Source organism: Epinephelus moara, chromosome 4, assembly GCF_006386435.1.
Source record: "Epinephelus moara isolate mb chromosome 4, YSFRI_EMoa_1.0, whole genome shotgun sequence".
Classification (NCBI taxonomy): Eukaryota; Metazoa; Chordata; class Actinopteri; order Perciformes; family Serranidae; genus Epinephelus; species Epinephelus moara.
The window spans coordinates 414661-440377 of NC_065509.1; the positions used below are offsets into that span (position 1 = coordinate 414661).

At 42.1% G+C, this 25717-nt stretch overlaps 2 protein-coding genes across 2 annotated transcripts in view; both read left to right on the forward strand.

The window, feature by feature from the left end:
• Window positions 1-4473: 4473 nt before the first annotated feature.
• LOC126389516 (storkhead-box protein 2-like) overlaps window positions 4474-25717 on the forward strand; it is a 128320-nt gene continuing 107076 nt past the window's right edge. The window contains exon 1 of the mRNA XM_050043259.1: window positions 4474-5480. Within this exon, the coding sequence (XP_049899216.1) occupies window positions 5141-5480 (340 nt within the window). The 5' untranslated portion in view covers window positions 4474-5140. The remainder of the gene's footprint in view (window positions 5481-25717) is intronic.
• LOC126389517 (uncharacterized) lies at window positions 24154-25233 on the forward strand. Its single transcript, XM_050043263.1, has 2 exons — window positions 24154-24413; window positions 24651-25233. Exons 1-2 carry the CDS (start codon window positions 24363-24365, stop codon window positions 25107-25109), a joined length of 510 nt encoding a protein of 169 aa, XP_049899220.1. The 5' UTR covers window positions 24154-24362; the 3' UTR covers window positions 25110-25233.

Sequence of the window (25717 nt, forward strand, 5' to 3'; positions counted from 1 at the left end):
CCCGGTTTTGCCACCTGGAGTACTCCGATAGAAGCCGGGATACTGGAGCATGTATACGCTTTATCCCGGTTTCATGAATGGTTCAACTAGGCCTACGTCACACAGCCGGCTGAAGGATGCCCTACTCATTCTGAAGTTTTCTCTCCACTCTGAATCTGTAAACTCCATGAGAACGATCCTATCCCACCAGTCACGGCTACGTATTTTCATCCACTGTTGCCTTGTAGTGCGTGGTGGCAGTGACAGCCAAATACCTATCAAAGTTGGTGACGTATTCAATATTCGGTGTCGCTCTCTCCTCCCATTGCTGAAGATGAAGTGGATGAGCCATAGCTGTAATGCGACGTGAGTATTTACTAACGCTAAGCCCGCTAGAAGCCACAGAGGTCTCATTTTTGTCTTACTTCTAAATATAATAAATATATCACATTTCCTGCTCAATCTGTTGTAAACAAAAGACGTAAAAGACGAAACACATGCCTGCGCAGATAGGATGCAGTGATCAGAAAACGGGTTACTGGTATTTATCATGTATACAGGGATATGAATAACCGGGTTTCTCTGTGTTCCATGTAAACATCATATCCCGGATATGCTCAAAGCAGGGATAAGCCTCAAAACCGGGATACTAAAGACCTTGTAAACACAGTCAGTGCCAGACATAAGGACATGAACCTTAATTTGATTGACTGTTGTGCATTTGGACTGTTAAAGGGGGAATTAATCCCTCTTCTTCCACCCTCACTTCACCCAGCTCTGAGTCTGTTTGTGGCCCCTTTTTCTCTCCCATCTCTGGGGGAGCCTCTCAAACTCCCAGGCCTCACTCTCTCCCACCTCCACCCAGCGCTGGATGCAGGCATTAAAGGGGGAATTAATCACTCTTCCTCCACCCTCACTTCACCCAGCACTCTGTCTGTCCCTCTCCCTCCCTCCCACCTCGCTCCCCTGGCTCTGGGGGAGCCTCTCCAACTCCCAGGCCTCACTCTGTCCCACCTCCACCCAGGGCTGGATGCAGGCATTAAGTGAATACTGGACCCAGCCCAGGTGCAGGCTGTGCAGCTGTTAACATTTATAACGCATAGCACCTCCAGAGTGTGAGCTGAGTGCAGACTGTCACCTCTCTGTTGCTCTGCCCTCTTGCGGCCACAGACACACATGCAGCTCCTTCTCTGCTGCAGCTGCTGCTTCATCTCCTTCCTTTTGTTCCATTCTCACACTCTTTATCAGGACTGACTTGTGACTTGCTCCATAAGACAAACTGATGTTTAACTATGCTCTTTAAACTGCTATAGTTTTAAATTCTGTTTTAAGACAAAATTCTGAAATTTAGCACACTATACTTCTACCATGACATATTTTTTTATTTTTATTATTTTTCTTTTTAATCAGTAAGTTATTTAGCAAGAACTGGCCGTAGCTGTCTACAGTGCTGTTTACACTAAAGCACCTCAATGCACTGTGGAATCAAGTTTTGATATTTAAAAAATCTGGCTGGATTGTTTGTAGAGGATTGTCTGAATATGTGGTGTAGCAAGTCTGATGTCAACTGAGCAAAACATTTGAGAGGAGATTAGGGGGGTTTAATAAGTTTTACTTTTTTTGAGGAAATAGAGTGATAGACTTAATTCCTGCAGCTCAAAGCATCCAACCATTTCTTAGGTGGGGCTACATTTTGGTCAAAGTTGCAAAATTGTAGCATATATAACAGATTTGCTATGAATGAAGAGGGACCCTATGTGAGACATCAGGTAAAGTGGATCAGATAAGCACTGTAATGTTCTGATATGTGCCAAATCAACAGCCAATCATCAAAACTGATCTTGAAGTAACCCTTCGCTAAGTCTCGCCCCTCCAACGCAGACTGGCCAATCATAGCACAGCATCAGCCAGCTCTGACAAGACTCTCATGCTGTTGTTTAAGACTTCCTTCAGTCTCAGGCTGGTTTTGTGGATTTTGAGCTTAACGTTGTGTCTGTGGATTAATGATACTCGTTATCTGGAGAGGTAGGAAGGAGATTCATGTTTCGTCCCTGTTCCAAAACCAAAATCAAACCCTGAAAGGTGTAGGGTTAGCTAACTAGCTACTGAATGTATACACATGCTACTGTTGCTTTTTAATGCTTATAACAGTAAATAAAGGCCTACCCTACTTTACAAGGACCAGTTAAGGGAAACAGGAATACTTCGCCAATATTCAGCCAGCCATGTGTCATCAGTGTGTGCAGATGAACATTGTTTGGCTCCCCCCAGAGCACCCTGCCCATCTGGCAGCGAAGGTCCAGGCACTGGTGGCATGGAGGGAAGCCAAACACTGTTTATCTGCACACAGTGATGACACACAGCTGGTTGAATATTGGCAGAGATTCCCTTTATGTTCATTGTCTTCTGTCTCAATCGCCAGATGATGTGATCTTTTTAACCTGTTTTTGCTGCTGAGTGAGGTTGACATGCTGAATATATCCTTCAAACACATATCATAGACCCCACTCTCTTCTTCTCTCTGAAATCGGATTTTCCTAAAATGTGATCATATTTCTACAGGGAGTGCAGTTAGTTACAGTGTGACTTCCATGCTAAATCCAACAACTTGACAGACCATCACAAAGGGGTGGGACTTAGTGAAGGGTCAGTTGTTGCTACAACCCTTCTTTCCACTAAACAATGGTTAAGATTGGTCTGACATCATGTGTCTTTGCAAGTAGTCTGTGCAGTGCCAGCACATTAAATTCAGCAGCATATGACATTGTAGTTCTAAATGATAAGGCTGTTAATGGAATTTAAATTAGGTTACAACCTGCACTACTGGATCATAAGGAAGTGATTTAACCACTTGCTGAAACACACAAAAATGTGTAAAATACTGCTTTGTGGTTATAAAATAACAACACCAAAAACGTTTTATGTCACCGTCCCATATTACCAGAACATGTTACATAATGTGTTCAGGCAACCATTGTTCAGATAAAGTGGGACACCATTTTGTGTTTTTATTTATGCTATAAAACTGTAAACTGCATGCCTATAAGTCACACCTCACACTTGATCCCTGTCACAACCCCACCCTTGCACCCAGCATTGTAGTCTATAAACTACAGTCACACAGAGACATTGGCCTAAATCTAGATGATCTTATCTACATATTGGCAGGCACATCATGTAAGCTATGTTAACAAACAACTTTCAAGATCAGTGTTTTCACCCACCATAGCTATTAGTGGGTGAACTTCCTGGTCCCTGCTCACATGATTAAAATATCGACATGATTAAAATGAAATGGTGATAAAAATGGAAACATTAAATAACTACTTTCAGACAAGACTGATTGATTGGTTACATGATTGAAACGTAATTTATTTTACTTCATCCTGATCGTTTTTTATCATTCTGATAACATTATTAACATGTTGACAGAACTAAAATAAAATTTTGTTCAAAATAATTGATAGTTGGTTGTATGTTATTATAATGCCATAATTGTATTACATTGTTTGAGGGGAAATTCCAATGTGAAATGTTTAAAAGGCCTAAAATAATCACTGGAATGAGTTCCCTTTTTTGTGTGTCTACATAGGCATAAACCATAAAGTGCCCGACATTACCTGAATCCACATTAATTAATAATTGTGTAACAAGTTGATGTAAGGCAAAAAAAGTAGTAGGCTACAGGAGGATGTAGACTTATTATCCAGAAATGTTACACAGAGGATTTAGATGAGTAAACCTGTACATTTCATAGCATCTTTGTTTTCTGATTATTTTTTTCATGAAGGTAAGATAAGTATCCACATCAATAAAAACTCAATAATTAATTGAAATTCGCAGTCACTCAGAGAGCAGAAGAATAGACTACAATATCCACATCCACAAAGTATATGTCGACAATGACTGTGTCTGAGGGACTGTTCTTTGTTGATCAGAGGAGGGGGCCAGCTGGAGTGTGACTTTGTTTTTTGTTTTTATCTTATTTGGTTATGTTCTTTCCTGATAGGAGCATTCATTGCACGTGATATGTTAATGGACTGTCTGAAATTTGAAAATCCAGCAATAATTCCTGTGTTCACAGTTTCTCATTATGATAAATGGTGCAAATTTGGTAATATTTAAAGAAAATATGCATTTTAAATCGACTGACAGGTTTCAGAGGATATTCAAAATACAAAATACAACCATTAAAAGTTGCATGTCCCTCCCCAGTGCTTAAAAAAATATTTGACATGCCTCCCTTGTTTTGCACCACCTTCTCACACCTTACAAGTAACGAACAGTCCCTAACAAGTAGTTTTCCTAAATATCTCAAACAACTGAAAAATTAGTTACAGACTCAGTTTGGAAAGCTACATTCTTTTCTTACAAGAATATTACTTGGAAATACTCCGTTATGTGTTACCAATTTCTTGTTGCGTTAAGTCTTAATTTGAAAATGTGTCCGGAAGATTGAGTATTCAGTGCTGTTTACGGTGCCTTTACGCAGCTCCGTAACGATGCCTGCCATCACTGTACCTGGATGAGACGCTCCTGCATCCAGCTGTGTTCTCGCGCACCGTACCGAAGCGTGTCAGGCGCGGGACAGGACCGTATTCACCAGTGACTGGAGATATCTTACCTCCTCGTTTACTGTGACGGCTGGCGAAAAAACACCCAGGTGTCCCACGAGACCCGGTTGTAGCCTGCCGACGAGAAACGGGGGGCTCCGCATCTGTTGCCTGGGTGAATTCATTAACACGTTAGCATTCAGCTAGCTAGCCATAGTCCAAGGTACCTGACACAACGAGGTGTAAGTTACACCGAAAATCACGAATGTCATCTCTTTTTTCTAGTGGACAGCGCTCGACATGACTCATCAGTAAACGTCGGTTTCGGTTACGGGGCGATATATTAACGTTACGTCCGGAGAAGAATACGGACCTTTAAGGTGTAGCAATGGGTTTCATGTAAGGCTAAGGAGCTAACGGGAGCTAGCAGGCTAGCATCATGGAAATACAGTAGAAGGCTATGCGGCTGCTGCAGAGCGTAGCTTGTAGCTACACACCCTGCTAGCTAATATGGAGTGTTTGTTTCCCATTAAGCCTGACGGTGTCTCCGATAGATAAATACAATGATAATACTGGATTCGATAGTCAGCTAGAAGGCCGACGCGACAATGGAGTCTTTCCTGCAGATAGCTCCCCATTCCCTGGCCATAGTACTGTCCAGGGTCGGGGCTGGGGAGGCGGTGGGGGCGGCCGGGGTGTCAGAGAGCGACGCGTTGCCGAGACACCACACCGGCTATGAGATTTTTGCCGACTTCAAAGCAGAAAATACCCAGCAACATGTGTGGAACCAGAGGATTACCGAGGCTGTGTCCGAGACCTTCTTCTTGGGATGGATAGACGAGCATGTTTTGTTGATCCAGGGGAAGGAGGACCATTTGGAGGTGCTGAGGGAGGGTTGGATGCGGAGGTCCCTCAATCCGCCACGGGGATTCACCATCAAATACCTGGGTAAGGCCTCTACTCTCTATGTCTGCTTAGGTTTAGGCCGACTTATTTTCATGTGCTTGTGATTGTGTTTTCACTGGCATTATACGACACGACCACCTCCACTCAGCACGAGACATTGATGATGTCCGTCGTCATGACATCCCAATCTTAGTGTGTTGGAGTGTGTCATGCATTCAGGTTCAATTCTATAATTGATTAGTCACATTCCAGTAGCACGAGCCACACTGAACAAATCACATCATAAAAAATGTGATTGTATTTGTAATAACGGAGGTGAATGGGATAAATGTAATTCCAGTGTCTCGCAGTCTCTAGTTTTAACCAAATAATTTGGTTTAGTTAGTGCTTTCCTACATTTTATTTTTGCACCTTTTATGCCTGTGCAATTTTGAGAGCAAGAGGGCACTATGTCATAAGTCAGTCGCTTTGTGACTTCACTCCTTGTTTGAACCAATTTTGTCCTACATGTTAACCTATATGAGAGTCTTAGAACATGGTTTGATTAACCAGAATGACCAATCATTTAGGAGACAGGGGTCCTTAAAGCTGACACATAAGCTGACCCAAGCTTACAAACAAGGGTATCCACAAGTTTAATTCTGTTGGTCCAAAATAAATATGCATATCAGGTGATGTTATGTCTTCCAACCTTGATTTAAAAAAAAAAAAAGTCAGATATTTGTCATTTTTTAATATGTTCTGAGAAACGTAACCTATTCACATCTTCCTAAGTTTTCATGTTGTGCCCACAATTGGTTGAGCAACAGCAGACTTCTGAGTATATGGTGGGTAGGCCACTCTAACACATGAATCATTAGGGGCTGTGCACATGCCGCGTTTGTTGCACCCTCATATTCACGCCCAAACACCAGAGCGACGCCGTTGTGAGGCGCACGCATTCCTGGGTGCGTGTTTTTCACGGAGCGACGGCTGCAACCTGAGATGAACAGAGTTCAACTTTTGGAAGTCAGAAGCGTGCACCACATGTCATGTGACAAGGAACAGCCAATTACAGCTGGCAGATATCTTTTCCTTCTTCTGTAAAGTCTGTGATTAACACAGAAAAGTTACTCTTTTGGTGCAGGGCTGCAAGAGCTTTACATCTGTCCTACGGACGATATGCCCACACACTTACAAACAGCGCCTCGAAGAAGATCAACTCTGCACTCAGGATTTCGGGTTAAGAGACTGTAATATGGTGCTTGTCAGATGCAACCTGCTGTCACGCTCTTCAAAGTTGGCTCAAAAAAGTAACAAAAGTAGCGCCCAGCGCCTGACCTTGCGTTTTCCAGGTGGTTAAAGACGGGCATGTGTACGGCCCCTAAATGTGTTGCCTATGATTTTGTTTAACCTCATATAGTACTTTAGTATTCCAATTTGTTTACAATAACATTGCTTAGAAACTACATTTGAATAAAATTATATAATAAGGAAGCAAACAGCTGTGTGGTGCGAAGTCATGTGATGGTGTGAAGTAGGGATGTCAGTTTGAGTTCATTTTGCTTTCGATAGCCCAACACCCATTAACCGGTTGCTAACCGGTTGAGTGCTACAACTTACTTTCATATAAAAAAAAATAAGGTAAGAAATGAACTTCTCAGAAAAGTCTTGGGCAATAACATGTCTCTCAATAGCTTCATTTGAAAAATAATCTTTCCCATGGTGCAAATGGGCCCTTTTTGAAAATTTTTGAACCTGTAACACAAATGTACATATATTTATAAAACATGTCTATCAGTATTTCTTTTATCTTTTTTTAACGCAAAGTGAAGTGAAATACAAGAAACCTTATATATTTAGTCCAGAGCTCCATTTTTAGCGCCACATTTAAAGGGGCTATCCATTTAGATGTGGTGAAATTAATGTTTTGTGATGTAAATGTCTTTTCTTTTATATGTTGTTGGCTTTGCTGACAGACAGTTGGCTGGCTGCTTTAACATGCAGAAACGAAGTGCCACTGTTATTCATAGCATTCGGTCCGAATGCTATGATTGGTCGGAGTTTTCTTAGAACCATATGAGAATGGTATAATTATGAGTTTTTATCTCAAGTGGAATTCACTTACATTTTAGTGTGCCATCAGCTTATTAATAGCATTTTAACCTAAACAAAGAAAAGTGTAAAATTTCCAGAAAGGTAAGTGTTGCTTTAATCAAAGCCTATTCTTCTTTGTTCACATTACATCGCGTTCCATGCAACAGTGACGTTAAGATGCAGTGTTTCCCCTAGAAAATTTTTCAGGCCTGGTGGCAAGCTCCAGTTAGGGGACAAATTTAGGGTGGGGTCTCGGCGTCCTCCCCCAGGAAATTTTGAGCGTCAAACATTTCACACACGACAAAAAAGGCACAATCTGAGACCAGTTACAGTAGGTAATTAAACAAAGTGCTCCCCAGTTCATGTCCCCCCACTCACCTAACATGGTCAGTTCAGAGGGAAGTGGGAATGACTCAGTTAAAGCTCACACGAAGCACCTCACAGGTTTTGTCATTAAAGAATCCGCTGTCGCAGCCAGGCATTCAGCCAAGGGCACAGCGAGCATTTCAAAAGAGAGAAAACAAAAGAGTGCAGTGCAGACTGTCGCCGCAAGAGAGCGCAGCTGCCCCAGTTTTGAGCTTCAACCCCCCAGGCCCTCTGGCTGTCAAAGAGGAAGAATGGCGCGCATGCGCAGTTCACCCCTGGGTGTTTACAACCGTTGCCAGGGGTTACAAGCTTCAGTTTTCAGCGAAACCTCCGTCTTTCAATGGCAGTGTTTTCAGAGGCCTCAGGGGAAGCCGCCATGCTTTGGAGAGCGAAATCTCTTCTCTCTTAAGCCGGGGGACAATTCGAATTGTGCCGGTGGGAGAAATAGATCAGGGCTACTACTCCCGATATTTCCTCGTTCCGAAAAAGGGAGGTTCACTACGTCCTATTCTGGACTTACGTTTCCTCAATTCACACCTCCGCAAATACAAATTCAGGATGCTTGTGTTGTTTGCTCTCGTGCAGGCTCTAAACATACTTTTTATTGATTTCCGGATGAATGGACATTTGGCATATATATGGTGTATTTGGCATTCTTTTTTTCCTTTTTGACTGGGTCGGCCACAGCCCAAAGAGAGCCTCCATCTGTTTATGATTTTTTGCCTGGCACGGGGGTGGTGGTGGTGGCAGTGAGGGCGCAATTCCCCAAAAAGAGCAAAGTATTCATGTTTCTTCATGAACAGGTGATTGTTGTCAGGTCTGATGTTTGGAGCACTCAAGTGGTGTAGTTGGTAAGTTGCCGGTTGTCAGAGTGATATATAAAGATTTTTTGATATGAGTTGGACAAACGACTCCCAGGTGGAAAGATCTTACAAGAATCACTCAAGAATCAATCAATATTATTATTGCTACCCCTGTTGAAACAAGTTGAGGCCAAAAGCTAGTATACAACTGGACTGAGCATAAAATGTTAGAGGGCTTTTAATTTGAAAAAAGGACTTTTTTGTACGTCTCTGCATGACTGGTGGAGGCTGCGCAGCCATCGTCCACTAAAAGGAGCCAAGGTCTGCCAATAACAATACGTTATAAAACCTCCAATGGGCTCTGATTGATTACCAACAGGAGAGTTTTGTCATTGTGGTGACACCCGTTCTGACATTGCAACATGTAGTAGTCAATAAGGTACATACATACACAATACATGGGCTTGTGTGTCATACAGACATGTTCCTCAAACAAATTGATGAGTTGATTCTCTATCTCCTCTGTCCAAAACTGCCATTTTTACTGCAGCTTGCTAGTTTGCTAGCTATCTTGCTAATTCCATCATGCTTTTATGCTGACGTTACAGTGGTTGTAGGAAATGAGCTGAACAAAGTTCTCCCTTGTCTGATGATAGCAATGTCCTTTCCTACACTGTGACAAGGCTGTGTGGATGAAACGTGAAGTTGGTGAATGTTACTCATGTATTTGCTGGCTAGTTGGCCATCTAGCTTGGTAATTTTATCATGCTATACTGGTTACAGAAATACAGTAATACAGGACTTTTAGCGTCCACAGCTCTGTCAGCCTATCAGCGCTTATTAATTTCCTGAGAGCAGCTCTCAGCAGGTAAAAACCAACACTTACGTCTCACTTTAACCAATGATGTAACTTCATCACTCACTCAGTCACTTAATCCCTGTTTCCACCAAGCGGTACAGTACGGTTAGCTTCAGTTTGGTACGCATTTTTTGCCTTTCCACTGTGAAAAGTTGTGGTTGGTACCATTCCCAATTTTGGTCATTCCTCTGTTGGGGGTACCTAGCACATACATCTGGTACCAAAAGGTGGAGCTAGAAACACTGCAGTCCATTGATTGGTCAAAGCACAGTCACTCTTGGTCAGAGCTGAGTTGTGGCTGGTTTTGAGGCTTATGTAACCACTGTTCATACTATGGCAGGTTTTACATATATTAGTAAACTATAACTACAAAATGAAATGATGTTTTGCTGCCTCTCGTAGTCGCTGTAGACTGAGAGAAAAATAACTTAATTCACTGGGCTGACTGCCAGCAACTTTTGAGGTGGAACATTGACTTCTAATGTCACTCAAGGCATGAGCTGACGACGTAAACCCATCAACACACCTTAAATTTCAATATGATTACTTTGACCATTCCATGAGTTTGTAATATCTCTCTTGGATGACATACACTTTTAGTAATGAGTTGATCTTCAAGTGTTTAAAAAATATATATTAATTTCGACTGGATTATGTGAACTGCATATATTCTAATCCTCATTTGGAGAAAAAAAGCGTTGTAGAGTGTTATTCCTGTGGGCTATGGCAACACTAAACCACTGTGCTTGCCTGAGAAGGACTAAATTAACAAACCCGCTCATTTTAAAAATCCCATCAGGAGAGACTCTCACTGCAGCCTGTTCTATTTTGCTCTGAAAATCTTGGCGTGCAGCCTCATTCTCTGGACAGTAAACGAGGTGCAGACTTTTATGTCACCGGCGATAAGGAAATACAGTGAGTGCTCGACGGAGCAGTGAATGACAGCAACCCTGCCCACATTTAAGGGTACTGTTTGGTGGAAAAGCTCAACAGACCAAGGGTCTAGGTACCATGTCTGAAGGGTTACTTTTGTTTCTAAAGGTACTATACTTAAAGAGTTTGGTGGAAACAGGGCTTTACTCACTCATGGACAGCCTTTAGTTTTTGTAGGGCTGTCAGTTGTAAATACTGGTGTGAACTCAAAAGTACTTTAATCTCCAAATCGCACTCAGCTGATGGACTTGAGTAACAAAACATTTATTTGATCTCAGTCTGTTAGCTAAACTCCCCTCAGGACTCTGCTGCGTCTGCCTACTTCCCTGCAAACTGCTAACTAGATCGCCTTCTGCCAATTTGGTTTTCACAATGTCACACCTGGGAAAAAGATGGACCGGTGTTGCAGGAACATTTCAGAATCTTCATATTTCTTGTATGAGACACCATTCCTTTTGAGCCCTGTTTTAATTTTAAATCAACATGACTACTGGCTAGGTAGTTTACTACTTATTAGCCTACCTGTGCTCTGGAGGGTGAAAAAACTCCTGATGTCCCCGCTCTCTTTTGGTGGCATGATATACAAAACGTGGGTATAGACAATGATGTGTGTACAGTGCAGGCAATAATGTGGACTAACAGCCCTGCTGTCAGCACTAAATGACAGCTCTGCCCTCCTCCATGTCTGGCAATATTTGCCCCACATGACATCAGCCATTAGATAGCTCAGTCAAATGATAGCATGCCTACTGGTAGTTTTGGAGACGTAGCCTCTTTGAGGGCGGCAGTAGCTCAGTCCATAGGGACTTGGGTTGGGAACTGGAGGGTCGCCGGTTCGAGTCCCCGTGGACTGGTGGCTGGAGAGGGGCCAGTTCACCTCCTGGGCACTGCCGAGGTGCCCTTGAACAAGGCACTGAACCCCCCACCCGCTCGGGGCGCCTCACCAAGGGCAGCCCCCTCACTCTGACATCTCTCCACTTTGTGCATGTATAGGTCCTGTTTGTGCATGTGTGTGTCTTTCGGACCTGTGAGTAATTGACAAGCAAGAGTGAAAACATTGAATTTCTCCTCAGGGGGATTAATAAAGTAAATAAAAAAAAAATTATCTAATATGACTTCACTCCAAAGATAATGCTAATGAGTTGGCTTAAATATTGGTAGGGTAAATTCTGTTCTCCCAAAATATTGGTAAAGATGTGTCCCCACTGTTCATATGCAAACCTATACTCTTTTGTGTGTGTGTGTGTGTGTGTGTGTGTGTGTGTGTGTGTGTGTATGCGCGCGCATCTCTGTGCACTGTGCAGCAGTGCACAGAAGGAAAGGGCTGGCAGAGGTGGAGTATAAATGGGATGGTGCAGAGCTTAAGAATTCTACTTTTTCTGTGTACATACAAAGGTTCATCTAACTTTTAAAATTACAAGCATCAAATAGTTTTTACCTGTACCAGATTTATTTATTGCACCATTTAGTGTATTTCTTGGCACTTTGGCCATGACCGGGTCTGACTGGTGTACCTCATATGAAACGCCACTTTTGCTCAAAATAAAGGTTGGAAAGGAGGCTGTGATGCACTGGATTGATGAGCTGCTGTAATCCAATGTTTCCCCACATAAAGAGTAGTATATGGAGTTAGAATGGACCCATGTGATATGTGTAGAGGTGTGTGGTTATCCTGGTGTTTTGAAGGAGGAAGCATGCATGGTTTCCTACATTTTAGAAGTTGAGTGAGTGAGTGAGTGAGTGAGTGAGTGAGTGAGTGGGAGACACATACATGTCGGGGTTTTCTGCTCTGATTAAAGAAAAGAAAGGCAGGAGTGCCATGAATAAAGGTCTTATTCTCCCCACCACCCCAGGCATGTACATACATGCGCGCGCATGCCCACACACACACACACACACACACACACACACACACACACACACACACACACACACACACTTAGACAGGACTGTTGGTGGTAGGATGGAATTGTACCACAAAGACACACACGTACATACATACCACAGATAATATGTGTATCACACATTTGACCTATGCTTAAGAGCTGAGCGTCTTTGCTCACAGTTTTTGCTCATCCCAATGAAAATATCATTAACACTGTTGCCTACATTGGCTTGACATTTCTTGTGCACATGTCAGATTTCTCTAGATACTCATCACTTGTCTGAATCAAGGGATGGGTAGTAAAGGGTGACACATGAGCGGATTTACACCCCTGTCCCTATTAGCCCCTTTTCCACTGCAGGAACTTTTCTCATTTACCTGGGATTTTGAAAAACCTTGGCGCATTTCCACTGAAACTACCCAGGTAAAAAACTTTCCCTCACCCCCAAACTTTTCCTGAAAAAAGTACCTAGTAGGAGGGTAGGACTTTTCAGATTACCCGGAATTCTTGGGGGGCGGGGCTGTGTGCCGAGGAACACTGATCGGTGGAACACACACATGCAGCGTTCCACACTTGCGTGTCAGTGTGTCTCCCGCTGCAGACTTTATTTAATTTCTACAAGCTTCACTTCGTTTGTGTTTTGATTAAGGATGGGTACCAAAACCCGGTACTAAATTAGCCTCTGGGTTACATTGTCAAAGACCGTAGTAATGATAAGCACTAACGGTATCGGTTCTCCTCTGCGCTCTGCGCCAGTGTTGATCTCCTCCACACACACACATACACCGACGCAACACTGTAACCGGTGAACAGCCAAGCGGTTGCGGTGGAAACAAAGTGAAGATGCACACGGCCACCGTATTAAAGCGAAGAGCTGGCCAGTAACAACTGTGAATATACAAGAAATGGTGTGAGACCGAGTTTGGCAATAGGTCAGTAGCCTTCGTGCTCCGTTCTATTAAAACGGCGCGTTGGTTAAATGGCCCGTTTGATTGGTATTCGGATAACTGGGGCTTTACTGATATACTGGCAATAGCACCACCCAGCAGTGAAACCCGTGTACATGTTTACACGAAAAAAATTACCCACTCTTAACGTTTAGAGATTTTTGTACACAAATTCACCCTGAGTTACCACCTTCGTACTGTTTAGATAGGTCATCTGTGTGATTTGTATAGATCTGACAAGTTTTTGAAAATTTGAGCACTTAAATAACAAAAGAAGAAGCTCTCAGTTTCTGTACTTGGCATGTGCAACACACTTGAGCACCTCTCGAGCCTCCTACAGAATGACATTTTAGCAATCTGTGTATGTGTGTTTGCTAGCTGCTAGGTTGCTCACCTTGCAGCTGCGACTCCGCTGTTATTTCCTTCCATGTTTTGTTCTTCTTTTGTTCTGCTTTTTCTTCAATTCAAATCAAATCAAGTTTATTTAGCACATTTAAAAACAACCACAGCTGACCAAAGTGCTGTACAAGATAAAAGAATGACACACAAATATATAGCAATATAAAATTTACACAAATATAAAACAGAAGAAGACTGGTAAGAACAATTATGAACAAGAAAATAGAAGATGAAATGCTAAAATATTAAGATCACTGCAAACAACCAAAGGCCATTGAAAACATGTACGTTTTAAGATTTGTCTTTAAAATGTCAATGGAGGGGGGGCATTTGATTAAAAGGGGAAGGCTATTCCAGAGCTTTGGGGCAGAGGAGTTCAGCGATATACTGGGGTGGTAACCCATGTATGGCTTTAAAAACAAATAAAAGAACCTTAAAATCAGTCATGAATTTGATGGGTAGCCAGTGCAGGGATGCTACCACTGGTGTGATGTTGTCTCTTTTCCTGGCACCAGTGAGAAGTCTTGCTGCAGCATTCTGTACCAGCTGCAAACGAGACAAAGATGATTGGCAGACACTCAAGTACAGTGAGTTACAGTAGTCCAGCCTTCAAGAGATGAATGCAGTGGTTACAGTCTTGAGGTCATTGTGTGAGATGATGGACTTAAGTTTTGGAACGTTCCTAAGTTGGAAATAACAACCCTTCACCACAGTGTAGGGCTGTGCAATTAATTGTCTGGTGATCACGATTACGAGTTTGAGGACAAACGATTTCAAAATTAATGAAATCAAAGGTAAACGATTTTTGGTCACAGACGCTTGGAGATGTTATTTTGTCTTCTATGGAAGCTGCGCAATACCGCCCCCTCCCCTCCTCTCCTCTGTTCACTCCACAAGCCAGTCAAGTAGTTGAACTATGAATAATGGAGGAGCAGGTGATCACGGAAGATTTCACAGCATGTGGAAAATGGCAGAGGGAGAGCGAGAGAGGTTGGTCTGTGTGTGTGTGTGTGTGTGTGTGTGTGTGTGTGTGTGTGTGTGTGTGTGTGTGTGTGTGTGTGCTTGCGNTGTGTGTGTGTGTGTGTGTGTGTGTGTGTGTGTGTGTGTGTGTGTGTGTGTGCTTGCGCATGTGTGGTGTGTGGGTGTGTGTGTGCTTGGGTTCATCAGGGCTGAACCCGATAATACAGAGAGCAGGGAAGAATTGTAAACGCGCGTCCATGTAGAGACAGAAATTGCATGCCGTCGCGTAAACAATATACGTCATCAAGTGCGCCGCATAATCGTTTGCATAATCATGATTTCAATTTTGACCAAAATAATCACAATTATGATTTTTTCCATAATTGGGCAGCCCTACCACAGTGTAGATTTGTTTGTCAAATTTAAAGGCAGAGTCAAAAATGACACCAAGATTCCTGGCATGGCTATGAACATATGGTGCGAGTGGTCCTAAGTGACTGAAAATGCTGGCTGTGTTGTTGGGGGGACCAAAAACAATAACCTCTTTTGTAATTGTTCAATTGAAGATAATTTGTTGCCATCCAGGATTTCACATCCTGGAGATAGTTCAGGATAGATGTGACTGAGCTGGAATCCCCTGGGTTTACCGGAAGATAAATTTGTGTGTCGTCGGCATAACAGTGAAAAGAGACTTTGTGCTGGCGGAAAATGGAGCCTAATGGAAGCATGCATAGTGCAAATAAAATTGGCCCTAAGATGGAACCTTGAGGTACACCACAAGTGATACAGGCAGGTGAGGAGGAGAGGCCCCCAATGTTAACAGAAAAAGACCTGTCCAATAAATAGGAGGCAAACCACTTGAGGGCAGTTCCCTGGATGCCAACCAGTTCTTGAAGAGGGTTCAATAGTATGCATTGATCAACAGTGTCAAAGGCTGCACAGAGGTCCAACAGTATTAAAATGGCACATTCACCTTTTATCTAAAGACAGCAGTAAGTCATTTGACACTTTAAGAAGGGCAGATTCTGTGCTGTGTCAAGCCCTAAAACCTGACTGAAAAGTCTCCATGATGTTGTTGTTAGCTAGATGAGACACAAGCTGTGAATAGACAGTTTTCTCCAGTACTTTGGACAGGAATGGGAGCTTGGAGATGGGACGGAGATTGTTTAATACAGAGGTGTCAAGGTTTGGCTGTTTAATGAGAGGCTGAACAATAGCATGTTTAAAACAGGATGGTACAGTTCCAATTGTGAGACTACTATTGATAATGAGGGAGACTGTGGGACCTACAGTCTCCAACACGTCTTTTAAGAGGAGTGTAGGAGCAATGTCCAAGGGGCAGGTGGTGGATTTAGTGTGTGAGATAATATAATAAATTTTCGACAGACACACAAGCTGAAAGTCAGTTAAGACGGCAAAGCCGGGAGACACCAGGGAGGGATCACTGGCAGGCGATGAAATTTTCGACTGAATGTGAGTAATTTTTGAGGAGAAAAAGTTTAAAAATTCCTCACAAATGGCTGTGGTCGGAACAGGACAGGAAGCAGCAGTGGGGTTGAGGACCGAATTTATTGTGTGAAACAACACTTTTGGACTTGAGAGTTTCTGGAGATGATGTTGGCGAAATATTTTACTCTTGCAGCTTTAACACATTGCTGATAGTTTGCCAGGGTGCCTTTCAAAATGTCAAGTTAGACCTGAAGTCTGTCTTTTTTCCATTTGCGTTCTGTCTGTCAACAAAGTTGCCTGAGAGCATGGGTCTGACTATTTAGCCATGGTTGACTTTTAGTGCACGGTTTTTTGAGTGTCAAAGGGGCAACGGATTCCATAATGTCTCCACAGACTGAATTGAATGCTGTGATTAGTTTTTCTGTGCTCAAGTGATGGGGATGGCCAATTACGGTTTTAAAAAGAGAGGAGGCAGTGTAAGCATGAGCGAAATTACTAGCAGTGGATGTATTTATAGAGTGGGAGTAACGGACAGGTAATGTAGGGTTTGAGACAGTGTGAAATGGGGTTGAGAAAATGATGCACCTGTGGTCAGAGACATCCAAATCATCCACATTCAGAGAGGCAATAGTCAGGCCAAGTGTAAATACTAAGTCCAGGGTATGGCCACGGTTATGAGTTGGAGCGGAAAAATGCTGAATAAAGTTAAAGGATTCCATTGTTCCAAGAAGTTCAGCAGCTCTGGCATTGGTTTGAGTGTCCACATGAAAATTAAAATCCCCAACGATTAAAATTCTGTCAAAGTTTTAAACAACTGATGATAAAAACTCAGGGAACTCAGTCAGGAAGATGGCTGTGTTTGGGTGGGCGATACACAGTTGCACATAATACGGGATCTGTACCTCCTGTTTTGAACATAAAAACCTCAAAACTGGTATAAACGTCAGACGGAATGGGTGTGCACTGGTGACGATTTCTGAAAATAACTGCAGTCTCTCCTCCCTGACCACTTAGTCTTGGTAAGCTGAAAGAGTCATGGTTGGGGGGACACACGTCTGAGAGCTGGCTATATTCACCCGACATTAACCAAGTTTCAGTGAGAAACATAAAATCTAAAATGTTGGAGGAGATAAATTCATTTAGGATGAACGTCTTATTAGACAGAGACCTCACATTTAAGAGGGCCAACTTACACATAGCAACAGGAGGTGAGACGGTGGTGCATTTTATGTAAAGAAGATTGAGTTTATTAACACCTTTAAAAGTGTGGCGAGGACGGGAGACCCTGTCTGTGACAATAGGCTGAATAGGGAGATGAAAAGGTGAAAGAGGTGCCAAAGGAAGCCAGCAGGGGGGGCTAGTGCTGGCAACAGTAGCCACAGATAAAACTGGAGAGGGAGGCTCAGAGGAGGAGATGTGGTGAGTAAACAGTGGAGATGATTGAGCAGCGTGCTGTATGTTAGCGGCTAGCTTTCGTGAGTCCAGTAAGTTTGGGTGGATGCCATCTCTCTGGAAAAGAGACAGGCGGTTCCAGAACATGTTGAAATTATCAATGAACTCATCAACTGGGGTTGAAGACTAAGGATTCTTGAGAAACCGGGACCACGACCTAATGTGGGAATGGGACCTGAGATAAACTTTCCATATTGCTTCAGGAAATTAAAAAGATGTTCAAAAATCAGATTTGGTCAGCTCGGACTGTTGAAAAGCCGTGTCATTGGTTCCCACATGGACTATAACTTTTCTAATGGACGACGGGAGTGAAGGCAGTAAACCCTGGAGCCTTTTGTGGAAGTCACGGACTGTGGCACCGGGGAAACAATGAGTAACTGCATTGTGGAAGCATACATTCCTGATTATGGAGTCGCGGACAATCAGTGTGGTGGGGGAATAAGCGGCTTAAGTGATGTAGGCTCGGCTCTGCTCGGCTCAGTCTCCACACTGTGCACCACATTCACCGGGGACCGTTGAAGCAACTGAGCGGCGTCTTTCCCAGCAGAGCAGCACCTTGCGGGAGAGCAGGTTACCGGGCAGGGGGTGAACTGTACACAGCCAGGTCGTGATGAGGGGGCGTGACATTGAGAGCGGTGATCAACAGGAGACCAGAATGGAGTATTTGGAGCTAATCGGTGCCTTGGGCTTAGCTCCCAGCAGGGCCCAGTGGTCTACAGGTTGGGCAGAATTGACATCCAGACACGGGACAGTCAAATCCAGATCTCCATTGGTTGTGGTGATGACAGCGGGACCCATGGTGACCAAGGAGTCCAGGATCTGTTCTTCATGTTTGATCTGGTACAAGATGGAAATCCTCCCGTCCAGTTCGGAGATTTTCTGTGTCAGGCAGAGGCAGCTGTGACATCCAGATGGTGAGGTGAGTGAAGGCATGGCTTGTGATGAGGTCAGATGAGATGGGGAAACACAAAAACAGCTACGGCAGCAAAGTGTTGCTAGTATATCATGTGTGTTGCAGCCAGTCAGCTTAGCAGGCACAGAAATTAAACATACTGGCACGGGCCCAGAAACAGGGCCCTCTGAGATGACTGAGAATTCCGGCAGGTTCAGGATAGTCCTCTCTGTGGCTAGAAGGTCCGTTGACAAGCGTCCTCATAGGCGGCCAAGGCAGTCTGATTCAAAGATCGTGACAGGTGGGTCACTAACTGGTGTGATCTTGGCGGGTTTGATTAAGCAAACATAAAACAATAAAACCCGATTAAGAACTGAGTTAAAACCGATGGTTAAAATGGAGAAAAACACTAAAATAGCCCAGATGATTTTCACTGAGGAAACAGAGCGGAGCGCGCAAGATGGCAGCCGCTTCTTCAGGCAAGGCTTTTGCTGCCACATCTCCACAAGGTTTTCCTCTTTGCTGGAATCCCACACATTTCTTTTAGCCCGTTTTGCCTCCATAGCGAGCTGCTATCCATCTGTTTGTTTGGGTTTAGTGCCAGTGCGTCATTTCATGCTGCATTTCTATTGGTTGATTAGTCAGTGAAGGTGGTAACAGCAGTCACACTGAGATGGTCATCCCAAATTTCTAACACTGTCAGAATTTTATCCCAGGGTGTCTTTGATGGCAAGACCGCGACAACAGCCGTCCTTGAACCTCTCTCACTGTGCGACATAGGACTGCTGTTCTAGAGCCACGACCAAAGATATTGCCACGTTTCTTTCACGTTGGTCATCTTTCGTCTGGGATGGCCCAGAATCACACATTGTATACCGAGCTTTACAGTAACTTTTTGATAACTTTAACTGACCTATATGAAAGTATGTCAAGTTATGGATTGTTTATTGAAGTGATAAAGTTGAGTTGTTTTGATATAGTGAACTCTAGCCAATGTAACATTTGGTGCTAATGTCATTTCCATGCAGTCTAACATTATGTGTATAATGTTACCATTTTGATTAGAACATAAGTTGCGCTCCTTAGCCAAAGTGCCAACTAACCTTATCGTTAGTCCATTATGGCTCCATTTTCTTTATGCTAAGATACCATTAGCAATGCTAATACTATCATAACCACAATGTAATTAAACAGTTTGCTTTTGGATTTGTTTTGAAGCACAGGACCCTTTTCACCCCTGATGAGTTTGCATGCCTGTATTGTAATGCAATGTAATGCCTGTAGGCTAACTTGATGGTGTGGTTAGTAAAAGTGAATGTGTGTGTACTAATAGTGGAACCATGGAAGGCAGTCGCCTTCTCCGACAGATGAAGATAGGCTAGATAATGTGGAGTGATTTAGTCTTAAAGGATAAGGCTGGCATTATTTTGTTCTTTATCTGCTGTATAAGAAAAATCTGGAATATTGCTAGACTTGTCCTCACTTACTCCACTGCTTGTCTTCTGTTCTGCCCTGTGCAGCTCTCCTCTGCAGTATTAATAACAACCTAATGTCTGTTTGGGTGTCTGTATTTGGCTCAGGGGCACTCAAGCAGCTGCCATTAGTCAGAAGACAGAGTTACAATAACTATGTGCTTACTACACATCTTTTTATGTGTCTGTTTTTCTATACACACACACACTCACACACACACACACACACACACACACACACACACGATCATGTACAGACAGATGAAGTGAATTTTGAAAGTAATTGAGCTGAGCCTTTCATCAAGAGAAAATTACTTTTACCACTCACAGATCTGTGTGTGTGTGTGTGTGTGTGTGTGTGTGTGTGTGTGTGTGTGTGTGTGTGTGTATAACAGGGCTGTATGATGTTTCTGTGTTGGTGCCAGCTGTGTGTGCCTGGGAGCATGGAGTTTCCTGCCGCTCTGCCTCACACTGTCTCTCTCTGTCTCTCTTGCTGTCTCTCCTCTTTTGTTTGTCTGACTCTCATTTTTGCAACCTTTTAATTCATTTCATTTGAAATTCAAAGCCGTGTGCTGACAGGACAGGATTTTCCAGTGTCACCAAAGCAAAAACATAACAGCTGCATCAACAACCACAGCAACTCAACTGTAAATTGGTTTTCTTCTGCTCCGGCTTTATTTAACCAGCTAAAAAAGCAGAGCTGGAAGAATATTGTAGTGTGACTGAGTATGACAGAAACAAAGTCCTGCTGAAGAATTGGGGAAAATGAACTAACAGACCTTTTGTGACGTTAGCATACAGTTGATAGAGACTAAACAGTTACTATTGAAACTTTTTACAGTACATCCTTGCAGGGAGGGAGTTTAGTTTTTAAGTAACTACAGGAAGTGTTGAGTTGTAGTCCCTTGATAGTTTGAGCCTTAATGACAACATCACAGTGGTGTCCTCTACAGCATGTGGCTCTGTGACAATCAAAGTAGTTTCAAACAGTGAATACTTAATGCTGCTGATGCCGTAATGACCACAAAAACCACAGAACAGAAACAAACTATGGAGGTGCTCAGTTCCCTCTTAAATTCATTCTACAGTGTCCATTAAAAAGGAACCTATGCCCATTTTCAAAATTCATACATGTTATCTTAGACAGTCCAAAAATATTAGTAAACATGAACATCTCTCACCCACATCCAAAAACTAGAGTGCTAAAAGTTAAATTTGTGATAGGATGTAAAGTCTGGAGCTGCTTCATAGACAATGAATGTTGAAAGATGTTCTAGATGACACTGAGCCCGTTTACATGCACACAATAATCAGATAACTGGGAATAATCAGGTAATGGTAATAATCTGATCTGACGCATTTACATGCACTTCAGTAATGTGATAATCAGAAAACCCTGGTTTACATGATTCAGCCCGTTAGTCGGATTTCTGTCCAAGTACATGATGTAAAACTCAAATTTCCTGTTACAGTAGGTGGCGGTAATGCACCTTAACGCTGGTTGCCACTCGCCATAATACCGAAAAGAAGAACAAGAAGAAGAAACTTCCTGTTAGTTTCAAAACATCCTGTCTTCTACACCATGGCAACGCTACACAAAGAAGAATAAGAAGAATATGGAGGCGACACTAACGGTCAGGGCTGTCCTTATGTGGGAGCTGTTAAGCCTGCAAAATAGGCTACACACTGCTGCTGTCCTTCGCTTATTTTCCATGAGGAGAAAACTACGATGGGCTTGTGTACATTGTGTACATGTTTTGTAAAGGCATGGTGACACAACTCATACAACACTTCATCCAAGTCCCAACCCTCAAAGAAGCCTGCGCCATAGCCCAGCGGTTTGAAGGCAAGTTCCACATCCCTCAAATCATCGGATGTGTTGATGGAACCCACATCCCTGTCCTGGCGCCCAGTGATGGTTACAGGGACTTCATCAACAGAAAAGGATGGGCATCTTATGTACTGCAGGGCGTCGTTGATGACAAGTGTTGGTAAGTTTAGATAGTCTCTATGCTGTTTTTATGCTTTCATTTTCATTTTCATTTTTATTGGATCTCCATTAGCAGCAGCACAGTAGCATAGCTATTCTTCCTGGAGTCCATAAATACAGTTATATTAGCAACACATTCCGAGTCTCATATAAACATAAACACATACTAATCTAATCACATACATATAATCACACACATACTCACAACACCAAAACAAAACAAGACATACAAAAAAATATACATAATTAAATCAAAATTAGAATTAGATGCAAAGGAAGACAGTATTTCCTACAGTAACATACAAAGTATTCAATAATACTACCACACATAAACAGGCAAGAAAACAGGCAAGTAGTATATTAAATTAAATTACTGCTGCTGCAACATTTGTACTGTTTAAGCAGGAATTTATACCTCTCCATTGAATTTTCTTGGATGATATAAAATGGTAACGAATTCCATTTAACTATTGCTCTATATAAAACCGATTTTTGCATAACACTTGTTTTAATTTTTGGCAAAATGAACCTCCCCTCTGTAGCATGTTGTGTTAAATGATCATGATGACTAATATGAGATCCAAAATAATGATACAAAACAGAAGGAGACCTTGTTACAATGACATTCTTTAGTAAATTTAACAAAACAAAAGAGATTTTCCGATCGATAGTTAACCAACCAAGTCTATTGTGCATATATATATTATATTCGTTCCATAAGAACACTGTAAAACAAAACGAGCTGCCTTATTTTGAGCAACCTGTAATTTATTTAAGTCCGTTATTGAAGCACTCGACCATATAATGAAACAGTAATCCAGCTGTGATAGGACTAGGGCATTCACTACCTGTTTGGCAACATCTAGTGGCATAAATTTTAAGGCCCTGCGCACAACTGAGAGAGCTCTTCCCATTTTACTCACAATATTGTTAATATGTTTAGTCCATGTTAATTGCTGGTCTATTGTTATACCTAAGAGTTTAGTCTGTTGAACTTGTTCTATGGGAGTGTTATAAATTTCTAAATCCAAAATAGGGTTATTTCTCAACATAAATTTCAATCCTATAATAAGAGACTTGGTTTTGTCTACATTTAATACAAGTTTATTGTCAGATACCCATCCTGCCACCAGCTCTAAATTATGTTTTAAGATATTATTTAAAGTAACTATCGATGAATCCGCTGCATAGATTGTACAATCATCTGCATAAATAGCAGTTCTGGCTCTATTAAAAACAAAAGGAAGATCATTAACAAACATTAAAAACAATAACAGCCCTAAACAACTCCCTTGAGGTACACCACACTCAACATCTTTCACATTTGACAGACTTCTATTAAAAAAGACTTTAAACCTGTAATACTTAGTCAATAGTTGTATTGATTACTAGGGGTAGGTGGAAAAATGCCATTAACATAAATGAAAAGGCTGTAGACCATTTTATTATATTAATTGCTGTGGTGTACGAGGTACTCGAATCCTTTACTTAAAGGGAAATTTCGGTTTATTTCAACCCGTCTCCTATCGTCCTAAATTTGTTTCAAGTCACTAGTGACATAGAAATAATAGTTAGCATGTTAGCCGTTAGCCTAGATACAGCCGTAGCGTCAGACCTGTTAAAACGTAATTGAACGGGCATCCTTTCAAGTGCAAAGTTAGTCCACTAAACAAGCTTTTTCTCCACAAAGACCGCCTCATATCGTTAGGATAAATGTCAGAGAACATATAGAAAACGACATGTAAACGTGTTGTCTTACCTTACCGGTGTGGTGCCATGTTTGTTGTTTACCATTTAGCTAAGGCTGCAACCGGTCCCATTCCTTGCAACAGAGGTATTCCTCTTCTGTGGGCATTGGGGTACAGCATTCACAGGTAACGTTACACCACCAATCTCCAGAGCTAAAGCCTTCCAGCAGCCATTCCTCCTCTGTTGTCCTCTACCTGTTGTGCCTCTCTCTCTCTCCTCCTCCGTTCTTCAATTTCACAAAGCTCTTCGTCAGTGCATTCTGGCTTGTTTAGTGGACTAACTTCGCACTTGAAAGGATGCCTGTTCAATTACGTTTTAACAGGTCTGACGCTACGGCTGTATCTAGGCTAACGGCTAACATGCTAACTATTATTTCTATGTCACTAGTGACTTGAAACAAATTTAGGACGATGGGAGACGGGTTGAAATAAACCAAAATTTCCCTTTAAGTAAAAGTACTAAAAATACTCAATTACAAGTCCTGCATCAAAAAAATCTACTTAAGTTAAAGTACAGAAGTATTATCAGCAAAATGTACTTAAAGTATCAGATGTAAAAGTACTCATTATGTAGACACAGTAATAAATGTCAACAATATTGAAGTAGTTTAATAGGTAATATTATTCCGTATTGTTCTTATGACAGCTTTTGGAGTGCTAGCTGCAAGGTCCCTGGAAGTGCCCATGATGCTATGGTGCTCAGGGAATCTCAGTTGTTCAAGAAGGCACACCTTCTTCCCAAGGTATGTATGGGCCCACAGTGAGTGCATACATCCCACATAGTCATGGTTAATGTGCTGGAGTACAGAGCTACAAAAGAAAAAGTCAAACTCTCCAAATGTTTTGTATTTACTTATCATACCTGTGGAAACAAATACAAGCCCTGTGGAAAAAAGTAACTGAAACTACTGTGCTCTTTCCTAAAGGAAGCTGTTATAGTTATCCTCAACTCACTGTACTGTGTCTGTCATACTTTACAGCATGTTCCGGACATCAGTGGAACACCTGTCAATTTCTTTGTGCTTGGTGACCCAGCCTACCCCCTATTGGAATGGCTCATGAAAGGGTATACCCACACTTCTGCTCTCACCCCTCAGGAAGAGTCCTTCAACATCTACCTCAGTGCTGCTAGGACAGCAGTCGAGATTGCATTTGGGAGGTTGAAGTCAAGATGGCGGGTTCTTCTTAAGCGGAGTGACCTTCACTTCACCTTCACACCGTTCGTTGCGGTCACTTGCTGTGCTCTGCACAATTTCTGTGAGAGAGAAGATGAGATTCTCAACCCAACCTGGATGGAAGAGGCAGCTTCCATGGAGAGAACCAGGCCCCAGCCTGTAGCACAGCCACACCTTCCATCAGGCAGTGCAGATGAAGCTGTTAGGAGAGTCCTCACACAGTATATGGCCAGCAATTTCCCACTTCTTATGCAAGAACTATGAAAAGTGACTGGCCTACAGTTTTTGCTTTGACTTTTGACACTGCTATTAGTTTGAACACAACTGTGTCTTATTTAGTAAAACATATTATTATTATTTAGTAAAAACAGTAAAACATTTGTTTAGTATTTACAAACATGTGACATGTAATAAACAATGCTCACTGAGCACATGTCTAACTTGAATGAACAAGTGTCATTGGTTTGCAAAACTTTTATTTACCTCTTTAGTACATATTTATACATATATATAATGAAAACAAAATATGCATGCTTTCCCAATGGTGCTTACACTAACCAACTGCTTTAATAATAGTAAAAAATATATATATATGTATAAAAAAAACTTCCTGTGCACTCAGTGTAAACAGAGGTTCTCTGTGCAATAGGGCTGTCACAGTTTAAATAGTGCTAACAGTAACGCACTGTTATTTTTAAAGTATAAAAAGTCCTGTGTACTCACAGTGTAAACAAAAGTTATCTGTGCAATAGAACTTTTAGTGTAAACAGAGGTACTGTGTGATGTAGGTAAACACAGGTATTCATAAAACTGAAACTACAGGGACTGGTAGAACATTGCATCACCTGAGTTATCATTATTTGGTGGCTTTG

What these genes read in the sequence shown, in the direction of transcription:
- LOC126389517 (XM_050043263.1), top strand. Translation starts at nt 24,363, where the DNA reads ATGGTGCTCAGGGAATCTCAGTTGTTCAAGAAGGCACACCTTCTTCCC. An exon ending in AGGCACACCTTCTTCCCAAG is followed by an intron (nt 24,414 to 24,650) that starts GTATGTATGGGC and finishes CATACTTTACAG; the next exon opens with CATGTTCCGGACATCAGTGG.